The sequence below is a fragment of the Lepeophtheirus salmonis genome, unplaced genomic scaffold (genome assembly GCF_016086655.4).
Source record: "Lepeophtheirus salmonis unplaced genomic scaffold, UVic_Lsal_1.4 unplaced_contig_7254_pilon, whole genome shotgun sequence".
NCBI lineage: Eukaryota > Metazoa > Arthropoda > Copepoda > Siphonostomatoida > Caligidae > Lepeophtheirus > Lepeophtheirus salmonis.
In genome coordinates this window covers 16,393-29,605 of record NW_027295769.1, presented here as the reverse complement: position 1 = coordinate 29,605, position 13,213 = coordinate 16,393, and the positions used below count along the sequence as shown (strand labels likewise).

Genomic DNA, 13,213 nt, shown 5'->3' with positions numbered 1-13,213 from the left:
ATATAATTAGCTTATAATACAAACATAAATTATTGGGATTAAAGACATTTATTATCGACTATGGTATGAGAGTGTCTCTTAAAATAATAGTAATTACTTATTTATTAACAATAATTATTAATCGGAGGGATTTTTCTAGATCCCCTTGTTTGTGCATACCCCAGTGATTTCTTCTTTGTATTTAACCTCTCTTCTAAGTTCACCAAACCTCGCCTTTCTGGCTAATCTTATTACTGTATGAGTCTGCGGTGGAATTAGAAAATGAGTGTGCCCATATTCTTTTGATGAGTAAGGAGATGTGTTTGTTCCTAAGATTATGTCCAGGTAGCAAACAATTTTACCTGTTGTGAGTACTATGAGACTTTGATCCAATTGTTGTCTTCAAAATAATAATTAAACAGTGTAGTTCTATTTCAATATTTTTATTCAAATTATATAGATTAAACAAAAACATTTTTAATAATACTTGAGGTTTCTACTCCCGGACAATAAAAACTGATAAAATCTTTCATTTACATGAAAATAAACCATTTTTTTAATTTTTTTGAACTCAAGGAAGTGTTAGGAAATTTAGGAATCATGGGATACAACACTTGAAGTAGTTGTCACTACTACAAAACAAACAATAAATTAAAAAATAAAGTAACTTCTACATTAATAAAAAAATCTATATTGAAGGAAATTTCTTGATTTTTTTTTTTTTTTGTCTTTTGACACGTTTATAAATTTATATATAACTATCGAAGTACATTAATCTTTTGCAAAATAATCGAACAAATGAGAGAAATTTTAGAGGTACATAATTAAGACAAATGAGGTGAGAGGAATTTTGCCATACCAAAAGCCCGGATGCGATCCTCACCGAAAACCTGTAAAAAAAACATAAACATTAGCATCAATACTGAATTGTAAGTAAATTTTGTAGGAGAGAGAGAGAGAGAGAGAGAATTAAGTAACATAGAAGAGAGGAATGAATGGGAGGAGCTAAGTTACTTTCTCCCCCCTTTTCAAATTCAAATGTTTTGGCGGGAGGGCCATAAACGAAGGCGCGTCAGAATGCATGTAATTAATTATATTACCTTGGCCATTTTTTTGTCTGGAGTAAAGTACTGCTTATTCTCAGGATCTTGGAGATCATGTTTCTTAATATAGGCCCAAAGCTGTTTAATGCATTCGGCACGAGAAGCTTCCTTCTTTCCAACAATGTCTCCGAGCTCATTGGAGAGCTTCATTGATTTCGTAAGTCCGGCTCCTTTAGGCATATTGACTGATTTAAATCTATGAATGAAAAAAATAAATTAGGATATTTATGACAAGTTAAACCATAATTGAAAGAAGGGGGGAATTGATTTTCAGTCATTTAAAATAAAAATGACTTATCAAGTCATCCCCCACACGTACAAAGATAAGTAATAACTCTGCTAAGAAATGACGGACTCCCCGTACAGGAAAATCTAGGACTTACTTATATGTAGAGTCAAAAAAAGTTAAGTGCAAAAATTTCCAAGTTTCGAAACTATGTGAACGGATCGAGCTCTGACAGAACAATGAAAAAGAATTAAAGTGGAATATGAAATAAAGATATAAGGAATCCAATTCTTTTTTAGTAGGCGGCAGTATTAAAAATGGTGCAGCGCCCCCTGGTTCCCCCGCCCGTTTTTATTATTAAATAAGAAAAAGCAACTCTCTATGGTGATACATTTATAACTCACGCACGTAAATAAAAGCTCCTCCGCTTATATAAAAGGTAAGCCCATTAACATACATTGAAGTGGAGTGCTCTGTAGTAATAAATTTTTGTAACGAAATAGTAAAGAAGGTTATATTCCTATGATAGACAATGATCTTACTTCAAAAATTATTCGTCTAGGAGTGATTTTTGCAAAAATTAAAGGAAATAATATCATCGCTATAAGAGACTCTTTACTTATAAGTTGTCGTCCGAGATTCTGGCTTTGTTACAAGCGGACGCTCCGATTCAAAAGAAGACCAACATAGGGACGGAGCGGTACATCTGAAAAGAGAAGTTAGATGGCTGGATTGGCAGTTATATTACGCTCTATACTTACTCTTCCCAAGGCTAGCTTGGCAGTAAAAAAAATAAACGCAATAGAAAGAGATCGGTATTATTTTATATATGTATATACTAACTTATTATATATACATACATACTATATATGTATGTATATAATACGTACATATATATTATATATATATATATATATGTATACTCGCATAATATATATAATGATTATTACTTTGTACAAAATAAACTTTTCCCTTCATACAACTCATAAAATAGAATATATACTTTTCTAGAAGAAAACGCTTTTAAGAGATCTATTCATTACCAAGGTGATTGGATGCCATTTGCATCTAATGACTCGGGTTTCAAGCGAATTATATGCAAAATAAATGAAAGGCATACCTACTCTAAATCTCATAGAGCTCCAAATAAGGGACATTCACCCCTTAGATTGCAAATTTAGCACTCAGAAAATGGTTTATAAAAAGAGGCTTTCCTTTTAATTCTTAGTGACAACCATCACGCAACCTAGACGATTAGGAATTGGAATAAGGAATCAAATTTAGTTAGGCACAGTGGTGTCGCTTGAACCTTTTAGTGGGGGAGGGGGGCTCAAGTTTCTGAAGCCGTAAGGCCTCCACCCTCCAAAATGATCAAATCCCCTGGTTACATATTAAGTACTGTTTGGGTCGTAATTAATTTAGGAAAGATTACAATCCAGTCCAGGATTTTGTTCCGGTAAAAACAGAGAAAATGATGACGTCATGAGTAATTGTTCTTGTCTTATTTTCATAATAATCATTGTTTATCTAAATTTCAATTGTTACTTCAGTGATCAATTTTGAATTTTGGTCCTTTTTTAAAGGGTTCCTTTTTTCATTTATTATATACTTAATTCAGTTTAGGATTGTTTTAAAAAAAAGGACTGGGTCTCAGTGATATTCATTGCTGATTATTATCAGTGGTAGTGATGAATACTTTATAGAACACCAAAAGTTAAATGGGACGCCCCAATCGGATTTTGAAAGAAAGAAATTTATATCCTTCCTAAAAAATAGTTCAAAAAAAGGCCCCACACTTAATTCTCGAAGAACAATTATTCTAAAAATAGAAAAAGATACAAAATTTATTTTAAAAAAAAACTCAAAAGGGTGCCAAATCGAAAAAAAGATTTAACATTTATTTCCTAAGAAAATACAAGATCTGAAATTACCCTGTCATAGAACTATTTTTTTTAACTACACTTTTGTAAATATGTAGCTGTGAAAATTGGGTCACTCTATCACTGATTAGTATCAGTATAAAATTACTATTTAGTTAAACGATTAGTGTCATAAATCTTATGAGGTGGGTTTCGAATTGCCAGTCTATTAATATTACAACCAAAAAGTTAAATAATTAATATAGCTGCCCTCGGAATCGACAGATATAACAATTGGATTTCACTGGCATAAAATTAGTTCAATCTATTATGATATTACAAATTTTTATATTTTTTGCTACTATAATAGACTCTAGAACACGCCTGATAAGGATTTTTTTGGACGGATACCACTTGTTTAGGTATAGAAACCCTATTACCGATTAATTGGTAGATTTAATTCAAATTATGATGCTAGTTCTTTCTATAAATTTTTCTTTTGGATAGTGTTATGTCGGTCCTTATTCCGAACTGAGACTGAACATCCAGTTCAGTCACAGTCCGGTCAAGTGCAGTCTTAAAAACTTTTAAAATTCACTCCTGGATGATGACGTTACTCTAATTTATTTCTTTTTCAAAACTAGTTCTTATACCAAATAGGAGTCCAAATACAAAGTCAAAAAGAATCAGAGTCGGTCTGTTGTCCCCCAGTTGAATTGCTCTACGTAGCATAGCATATTTGCAAAAAATAAAATTTAAAAAAACACTTAGGTCAGCCTATTTCAATGTTTTTTAATCCATATTATGACTCATCAGGAAGGTATAAAAAGGGATATCATTTTAGGAGGCGTTGATTTTATTCTTGTAAATAGTATCCCAAAAACGGGTTCAAAAATATTACATATCAACTATTACTGTTCATTTGAAGTATCGGTTTCCATTGGTACTCATTTTTAATGTTTTGTTATATAATAATATGTTCCAAAGTCAATTAATCTTCTTTTTTTATTATAATCCTCTGAGATAGAAATATAAAATACAAAAGTGAAATTAAAAAAAGGTTTTATTTACATATGGGCTAAAATACATTAACTTATAAAAATGATACTATTTTTATAAATTAAAGTTATATGGTCAACTATTCTCAAAGGTCCAAAAACCGGCTCACTGGTACATTATGTACGCAAAATGTTTATAGCTATGTATATCCATAGTAAGTCCCTTTAATCGACATCGGCTCTCGAAGTATGTACAACTTAATTGAATTAGATATTTACTAGTATTTGATATCACGAAGTGATTCAAACACTTATGCAAGTGCATGCGTAAGAAACTTATGGCAGCCTATGATACAAAATAGAAAATACATAATAATATGAGGAAGCCGATTTGACGCTGACAATAATAAACCTGCAAACATAACTTCCCGCGTTTTGAACCTTTGTCTCAATAGCACTACCAGTCTAGTAATAATAATAGTACGTTAACTGTTAAGTACACTATATACTGTCCATTTCTCTTAAAAGAGAAGCTAAAGAGACGCTATTTTCTCCTTTTCTTATTTTTCTTTTCGCGGGCGCTCAGCTCAAGCAATCAGCAACAACAAAAAGAGGAGTAAAAATTTGTGTGTTGTTTTGATTCCAATATTATTTATAGTAAAAAGAGACAGGGGAGCCATCCGTGCTTGTTTACCTCTCATCCGGATATTTATAGCCCAGTGTTGTAATTACCAACTCTTTGGCTTTAGTTCGATCAGTGACTCAATCTCGGGAGCATCATCATCTGAAATTTCCTTCAAATAAGTGGTAAGCGTCTTTTGTAATATTAATAAATAATATCCATTCGCTTGACTCCCAAAATCCAAAATGGCGGGCTTAATTGAAAAACAAGAGCCGGAATGTTTCGTGGATGTAGAAATATCTCATTCCTGATCTATATACATGACGCATATATCATATGCTCGAAAGACTTTATCATACGCGATTGTCGGCATGTGGATGCCGCCGGAATGGCTCTTGCGTCAGAAACGTATACAAACATTGTTATTGAGGTGCTGACATCTATTGGATTTCTTATCAACTAATGTTTTTCTCTCTCTCTCTCTCGTCACTTGCTTTCTATTTCCTTTTTCGTATCGCATCATGTCTTGTCCTTCACATGCAAGCTCAATTCTAGAATATGGGCCTTGATTATATTTTTAATTCAAATACCATGAGAACGGACCCCTTATATAAAATGAGCAGCTTTAATTCTGAGATGTGATATGATTGGGCTTAAGGGATTGACAGCTCGTCAGAAGAGCACTCAGTTATATGTAAGGCCATTGATACTTAGTAGAGAACGCCGTTTTTTTCAGGTAGATATATATAGATGTGGTTGTTGTTACTCTTATGAAAAACAAACATGGGTGAGGTACTCTATGACCTTGGTTTATTGAGTATATCCTGATATTAATTATGGTTGATATGATTAATTATTAACTCACTAACAGATGAATTTTAACAAGATTTAATTTAAATTATTTCATTACATATGATATAGGCATTTATTGATAACTATCTCTTTGTTATCAATCCAGCTATTGATGATGAGCATCGTAATACTATTAAACAAAGTCAAAATTTCCCTTGAACAAGGCTGAAATTTTATCCGTATTTTTAGTTGTTGATGCTTTTTTTGTTTTATTTCAATTATGTACTACAATATATATATATATTATTTTTCTTTGTTTGTTACGAAGAATGGAAAATTAAGAATAGTTTGTGTTGAAATGAAGCTTTAATATTGTTGTTCTATTTATACAGTTTCTTGATGTATTAATATCCTTCAAAGAAGTCTTTTTAAAATTTAAAGTTCATTCTTGCCATGACAATGCCTTGTTTCAATCCTTTTTTTCAGGCATTCCAAATTTCGTTCTTCTTCTTGAATACCAATTATTGTATTTGATGGTGCATTTCTAATTACCTTTAGGGTCTAATTATAGTGATTATGTAATTAGTTTCCTTCCTGTTCGATAAATTCTCTAAAGAATTAGATTTATGGTTCATTGTACAAATAATCTGTTGGATTTTTCGATAGAAAACTGGGAACATTTAAAGAAAAAAAAATGTTATAATTCAATGTAAGATGTAGCTAAAATTCTTACTAGTATAGAACTAAAGGCTTCGTATAGACAATTCCACATATTTTCCACACTTTAATTGCCCTATTGACGTACATTTCTCCTTTTGAAACTTGATACACGTTCAAATGTCCTGGTTAGTCATATAAAACTTATTTGAAGCATACAAGATTTGCGTTTTTATAAGGTATGTTCGCTCTACATAATCTTTACCCCCACTTAAATGTCTCTTAGTATTAGTCAAATCAAAATACTTTGTTATCTTTTCTCGAATGCAACTACTGCTAACTTTGTTTCTATGCTGCATACGCTACTGTCCCCATTATATTTGATTCTCTTTCATTAGTCAAGTTTGTCTCCTAAAAGTAGCGACCAAATCATTAAGATTCTTGACCCCTTTTCTTTTTAAATATAGAATTTATTTTAAGTTAATTATGTTGTATTTATAAACTTAGAAATTTAGAAATGAGTTACTAAGAATATTGAAATATATTAATTATGAATGATACATTTCATTAATTTGTATGCACATAAAAATTACAAAATGCAGTTGCACTTTGATCTAACTGCCTGTTGTAATATTTTATTATTGTTATTAAGCTTATATATTTGCCAATTTCTTAACTTTTCTTTTGTTTTTTTTTTCAAGAAAGAAACTGCCTTTGTAATTTTATGAACGAACACCAAGGGTCTATGTATAAACACATAGGTTTTTTCCTGAAAAAAATAAAATAAAATGAAAACCTCCTGTCTCGTGCTTTCTTTGTTCCCTAATATACTGAGCGAGTACTGTAACAAATTGCTGCGGATTAGTAATGGGGGTTGAGGAAACAAACGCAATTTTTTTTTTGACTGGGAATGTGATTTACTTTGTTGTGTTATGAAAATATTTATTTTGTTAGAAACATTGTTTAATTGTGATAGGTTAGTCAAATTTTAGTCGTTCAATAAATATGAGAATATCAAAAGGATATGGAGACTGCTCAAATATGAAGATGCATTGTTTTACTGCACTTGTTCAAGAGTGTCAGCTATCTGCACCCGGCTATAAGTTATCTGATTCTCTTAAAAAGAAAATCGAAGTGTTTGATAAAAGTGACCGGAAAGGTGTTGTAGATCAAACCTCGGAATTTGGGTGTACGCCTCTTTTTTTGGCTTGTAAAAATGGCAGTGCTGAAGTTGTAGAATATTTGCTGACGGAGTGTGAAGCGGATATTGAACAAAGAGGGATTTTCCAAGTTCTTGATGAAGGAGTCAGTCATAGTGTTACTCCTCTTTGGTGTGCTGCTGTTTCTGGGAGACTATCTGTGGTTAGAGTGCTTATCGATAATGGTGCTGATGTGAATGCTGCTTCCGATTCTGGTTCAACTCCAGTGAGGTCAGCTTGCTATATTGTTAGAAATGAGATGCCCACTTCTCATTTTGATATAATACAGGCATTAGTGAAGGCTGGTGCCAATATACAGACTCCAAATCATTTTGGAGGAACCTGTCTCATTAACTCTATTCAAAGTACCAAACTTGTAAAGTTTCTAATTGACAATGATGTCGATATAAATGCTGAAGATGTACAGCAAAAAACTGCTTTGCATTATGCAGTTCAAGAGAATAGATTTGCAACTGCCAAACTTCTTATGCAAAATGGTGCAGATCCTATGAAAGTCTCTAAATATGGAGATGATATTTTGCAAACCGCATGTTTAAAAGGAAATATTATGGTTTTTAATTATTTAATCGATAAAGTCAAATATGACCCTTATCGAATTGCCAATGCTTTTGAGTTAATAGGGAGTACCTTTCTATTGGATCTGTATGACTTAGGATCTACTCTTTTTTTCTGGAAAAGAGCTCTTGAGATACGATACTCTGGGGTTGCGTCATACCCTAAAGAAGATTTGAAAGTCCATCCAAATCTTAAAGTCTCTGAAATTAATTCACTAGAAGAATTGGACTCATCTTTAACGGATTTACAAGGGTTAAAATTTCAGGCTCTCATTATGTCAGAGAGGATTCTTGGAGAAGACCATAAAGATACTATATTTCGCTATATGTATTGTGGTGCCTCACATGCTGATGTAAATCAATATAATGAATGTGTACATTTATGGAATTATGCATTGAAACTAAAAATAAGAAAGGATACTTTGCTTTCATACGACTCCAGTTTTACAGCAAGAGCTATTGTTCAGCTCTATGTTAACATACTCCGGAGTGTGTTCAGAAGTGATAATGAAAATATGTCTATGTCAGAAATTCGTGAAGAATGTGAAGTGTCATTCAAAGATGTATTAAGTACCACAATATTTATTAATGAAGGTCTCGTTAAGGCACTTCAGCTTCTAAAAGTAAATCCGGTGTTTCAAGTCCAATTGGACAATTTGGATATTATTCTCACATCATGGATTCATTTAATACATATTTTATTGAAAATGGCTATCTCAGAAGAGGAAATGAGGCAAATTTATCTGATAGTGAAGGAAGTTCTGAGTATTGATCCTAAAACAAGTAATGGAGGGGATTCAGTTTTTCATTTGGCAGTGTCTTCTTCTTCCACATTGAAAAGTAATAGTTTTCTAGATGAAGAGAATGCTCCACTGTTTCCCAGTCTGGAATTGACCAAGTTTATTCTTAAATGCGATTTTGATGTTCATAAGCGCAACAATCTTGGTGAAACTCCGCTTCATATTGCGTCTAAGCCTGCTAACTATTCTAAGGAGGTCATTGAATTGCTGTTATCTCACCAATGCCACGCGGATGTTCCAGATTCTAATGGGCTTCGAGCGTTAGATTTACTCGTCCAACAGACATACAACCTTTCATTAGTTTCACATATTTCACTCAAGTGTTTAGCCGCTCAAGTTCTACGTAGAAACCGAATGTCAGAGAAAGTTCCTATATTTTTAAGAAGTTTTGTTGATGTTCATTAATTTAAAAAATTAATTGATAATGCCTTTATTTTTGTACGTTTCACCCTTTTGTATATTACTGGGATGTAAGATCAAAGATGAACTTATTATGCCACCTCTTTATTTGAAATAACTTAAGTTTGGCAATTCTGTGGCCTATATTGATTAATTCAATTTTTCACTTACATTGTTGTATCTTCCGTTAGTATAATTTATACTTTAATCCTGTTAATCAATACAAATTTATTTGCGATTCTCTATTTTAAGTTATATTTCCTGAAATATAATTGCCTTATTTTATATCTACATACATAATAATTTTTCTACTGCAGTGAATCAACAAAAACATAGAAGTATTTGCCCCAATTGTAACTCATCTCTATTGTAGTATATAAATATTAAAGAGTACTATATTGGTCTTTATTTTTGGGTTCTTAATTCTCTTTTTAATGATATTTGTATTTTATTTAAAAAAAATTTTTTTTCTTTTAAATACCACTTTTATGTTTTAAATTTATGATTTCACCAGACAATGCCGCTTCGCAACGCTACTACTAGACGAAAAAGTCCTGCTAGGACGATGACTCGACAAAGATCTTCTCTGTCTAGAGTCGTAAGTACGTCTACCAATACCTCATACAAGGAAGATGAAGTATATGAAATGCTGTATAAAAAAAATGCGAATGTTCTTGCTCGATGGCCTGGTACAAGTTTATATTACAAGGCTGTTGTCACATATGTTCGTGACGAAGATAATGAATATGATGTTAAATATGAGGATGGAACGGTTTTCACCATAAAGGCCAAAGACGTAATGAAACCCTCAGCCAATACACGTCGTGTTAGTCGTGGTAGATCTAAAAGTCGAACAAGAGACTCTGGTGCCAAAAAAAGTTGAACCCAAAGACGAAAAACCCCAAGAAGAAAAACCCAATAGGAAAGGGCGAAGATCCGTGCCTAGAGCAACAAAAGTAGTGGCTAATAGTGAAACAGATGAGAAAGAAGACGAGGAGATAAAAACTAAAACTAAATCAAAGAGCACCATGAAGATTTCGAATTCTCTTAAATCGTTAAGAACCTCTGTAGTCGGGAAAAGTGAGGATATTGATATACAAATAAAGGATATTGGTGTAAAAAAACTATGAATCATAAAAATTCCATTAAATCGAGAATGTCTCTCAGCGAAGCTAAAGCTGTTAATAACATAAGTGACTCTGATGACGAATCCGATGTTGTTACTTTAAATACATTTCGATCAAGAAAATCTTTACTGTCCCTTGACACTCCAACATTGTCTAATCATGTCAAGAAGAATAGCGACATTGACACTTTGGCTGAGAAAATATACCAGAGGACATCTGCTAGAATTGCCTCCAAATTAGTTGAGGTAAGGTTATTCTGTATGTAAAAAATATATTTAGTAAATATTTCCCTTTTATTTACAGTTGAGTAGTGATGATGAACGACCTAAATTGGTTCCTAATCCTGACATCCCTCTGAGACGAAAACCGAAGACCTCAATATGGAGTAAAATAAGCTTCGAATGGTTAACTTGTTTATTCTTTATGATTCTGGGGGCTTTCATATTGTTTTCCCTTCATTTGCTTTGCAAATCGGGTTCCTGTAAACCAGCAATACCCAAGGTACCTCAAAAGTTAAAATCGTATTGGGACCCATATAGTGTTGGTCTTATCGTTGCTGAGATTTTGGTTATTTCACTTTTATCCTTGATACCGATTGGCCCTCTTATGACCAATGTTAATGGCCAAGAAATTCGAAAAAACGGTGAGATTTTTAAATCATATTATATCGAACCAATCTTTATTTATAACTCATTTTTAGGTTTTTTAACTATATTGGCTTGCTTTGCTCTTCTTCCGATCTTGGTTATGAAGGAAGTGGATCTGGAATTAGTAAATAGAAGATATTTTCGTCTTATGATCTCATCCTTTTCCTTGGGAATTATTGCCTCGATTTTCTCATATGCTATTTCGTATTTTTTCCCTGGACCGAAAACTAACAAAAACTCGAGGGGCAATACAGGAAATATAATCGTTGATTTATTTCATGGAAGAGAACTAAACCCAACTATTTGGAAATTTGATCTTAAACTTCAAACCTTTCGTTTTTCTATGATCTCTCTTGCCTTAATAAATGCCGTTCTTATAGGCAACTATGTCATGAAGAATAATGAAAATGCAAGTCCTTTAGTTATATGTGCGGCAGTGTTTCAGATTATTTATGCATTTGACGCATTGTTTTTTGAGGATTTCTATTTCTTTTCTCATGACGCAATGAATAACGGTTACGGTTACTCGATGATAGTATCTTATTACACCCTTCCATTTTTACCCACATTGATCGTGCGATATTTGCTTGCCAAAGCGTAAGTTCTTTATTTTTAAAATGGTGAATCAATATGTATGCTTTATCGATATATCTTTTGCAGTCCAATTGAAGCTCCTTGGTATGTCGTAGCTGGAATTGTAATTGTCAACATGGTCGGATATATTATCTTTCGTGCATCTGAAAATCAACGTTGTCTATTTAAAAGGAATCCAGATGATGAAGGAATTAAGCGTAAGTTCACTGTCAAAATTAGAGTTGCATGTCAGTGATAACTTGATTAATTTTAGATTTGGAAAGAATAACATCAGGAGCTAACAAGAAAATTTTGTCGGGAAGTTGGTGGTCTCTTGTTCGATACCCTAATTATCTTGGAGAAGTTTTAATTCAGTGGTCTTGGGTATTGCCAGCTGGTAAGTGTATTCGTAATTGTATTGCCTTGTTTAATCATATATTTTCTTTTTTAATTAGTTACAACGGCTGGAAAGACTGATCTATTAATATATTACTTACCTATGTTCATCACGTTAGTTTTGTTGGTTCGTTGCTCAGAACAAAACGCACGGAATCGTCAAATGTATGGAAATGCTTGGGATAAATATTGCCAAAAAGTTAGATCTAATATATTTCCCAAAATCTATTAGATACTTAACGACATATTTTTTTTACAAAATCGTACCTGAATTCTATCGTGAAAATTTTTTTTATGGGTAGATTTTGATATTAATTTTTCTCTTGCTTTCTTTTTCGCCAAGGCGTTGTATAAATAAATCATAAATAGTTATATTACCTCAAAAAGTACAATATAATCTAAAGACTTTCAGTAATCAACTTAGTGCAAATGTATGTGAGACTGTTTTTTTTCATATTATTCAATTATCTTAAATATGACAAAATATCTGTATTGAACTAAATCGATTTTATGAAGTAGTGCTTCGGTAGTGAAGTGTGGGAAAAATATGAATAAACCCCCTCAGTACCCTGTACAATTAGTTTATCAAATGATATGTTAATTTATTATAATGCAATTATATGAATATATATTTATAAATATATATTACTTACATGTTGGATCCATCTACTTTATTTCAAATATTAAAGATTGACTATAAATTGCCTTGATTAATTAAATATGGTTAAATGGAATTGGGTTTTGATGAAAAGAGATGACTTTACAAAGTGACTTATAGGACCTATTCGGATTGGGGCGATCTCACTGACGGTATTATGATTTTTTTTTGTGGGTTCGACCAGAGTATTTGATTTGGTTAATTTTATAAGTTGTTGATACAACTTTTTTTAAGTACAATATAATTTAAAATTTGACAGTCATAGTTGACACTGCTTTTTAGGCTGACTTTTTCATATATGCTAAATTTTTTATTTTTGTCAAAAAATTATAAATTTGATTACATAATTTCGCTTTTTGACAATTTATAAAGCTATGGGGTGGATGTGGCACGTGACACTATTTTTTGTTGGTTGTCCTTTTTCTCTCTAATCAGTATTCTGAACGTTGATTGGTTGTATTCGAATTAGCTTTTGTTAAGCTGCGAACAATTCCCAATAACCATTCCATACTTGGGGAGTAATTTCCCAACCGATATAAGTAGGTTTTCTTTTTAAAAGAAAGGTTGGGGATACAATAAATGTTAAGACCATAGCAGAAGAAA

General features: G+C 32.2%; 3 protein-coding genes and 1 long non-coding RNA gene across 4 annotated transcripts; 2 read left to right on the top strand and 2 right to left on the bottom strand.

Moving 5' to 3' along the window:
• Positions 1–406: 406 nt before the first annotated feature.
• Positions 407–1,636, bottom strand: LOC121123118 (uncharacterized). The gene is made up of 3 exons (XM_040718231.2): positions 1,466–1,636; positions 1,080–1,278; positions 407–869 (listed from the first exon to the last, which is right to left on the bottom strand). The coding sequence occupies exons 2-3, from the start codon at positions 1,260–1,262 to the stop codon at positions 804–806; spliced, it is 249 nt and encodes an 82-aa protein (XP_040574165.1). The 5' UTR covers positions 1,263–1,278; positions 1,466–1,636; the 3' UTR covers positions 407–803.
• Positions 1,637–1,716: 80 nt separating this feature from the next.
• LOC139907546 (uncharacterized) lies at positions 1,717–2,199 on the bottom strand. Its single transcript, XR_011784233.1, has 3 exons — positions 2,070–2,199; positions 1,851–2,014; positions 1,717–1,781 (listed from the first exon to the last, which is right to left on the bottom strand). It is a non-coding gene; the product is annotated as an uncharacterized lncRNA (long non-coding RNA).
• Positions 2,200–4,370: 2,171 nt separating this feature from the next.
• LOC121122417 (delta(14)-sterol reductase TM7SF2) lies at positions 4,371–12,610 on the top strand (the record flags this gene model as incomplete). Its single annotated transcript, XM_040717397.1, is given in 7 exon segments — positions 4,371–4,972; positions 9,724–10,581; positions 10,640–10,979; positions 11,037–11,580; positions 11,644–11,774; positions 11,831–11,953; positions 12,012–12,610. Coding segments are annotated over 6 exon segments (1,557 nt in total). The 3' UTR covers positions 12,185–12,610.
• On the top strand, positions 4,980–9,494 carry LOC121122416 (protein fem-1 homolog A-like). The gene has a single exon (XM_040717396.2). The coding sequence runs from the start codon at positions 7,242–7,244 to the stop codon at positions 9,213–9,215; it is 1,974 nt and encodes a 657-aa protein (XP_040573330.1). The 5' UTR covers positions 4,980–7,241; the 3' UTR covers positions 9,216–9,494.
• Positions 12,611–13,213: the final 603 nt, after the last annotated feature.

Bases quoted from the DNA above. Each gene is read 5' to 3' on its own strand.
- LOC121123118 (XM_040718231.2), bottom strand. From the start codon at position 1,262: ATGCCTAAAGGAGCCGGACTTACGAAATCAATGAAGCTCTCCAATGAG. The intron at 870-1,079 runs GTAATATAATTA...TTTTTTTTACAG, and splicing joins CAGACAAAAAAATGGCCAAG to GTTTTCGGTGAGGATCGCAT.
- LOC121122416 (XM_040717396.2), top strand. From the start codon at position 7,242: ATGAGAATATCAAAAGGATATGGAGACTGCTCAAATATGAAGATGCAT.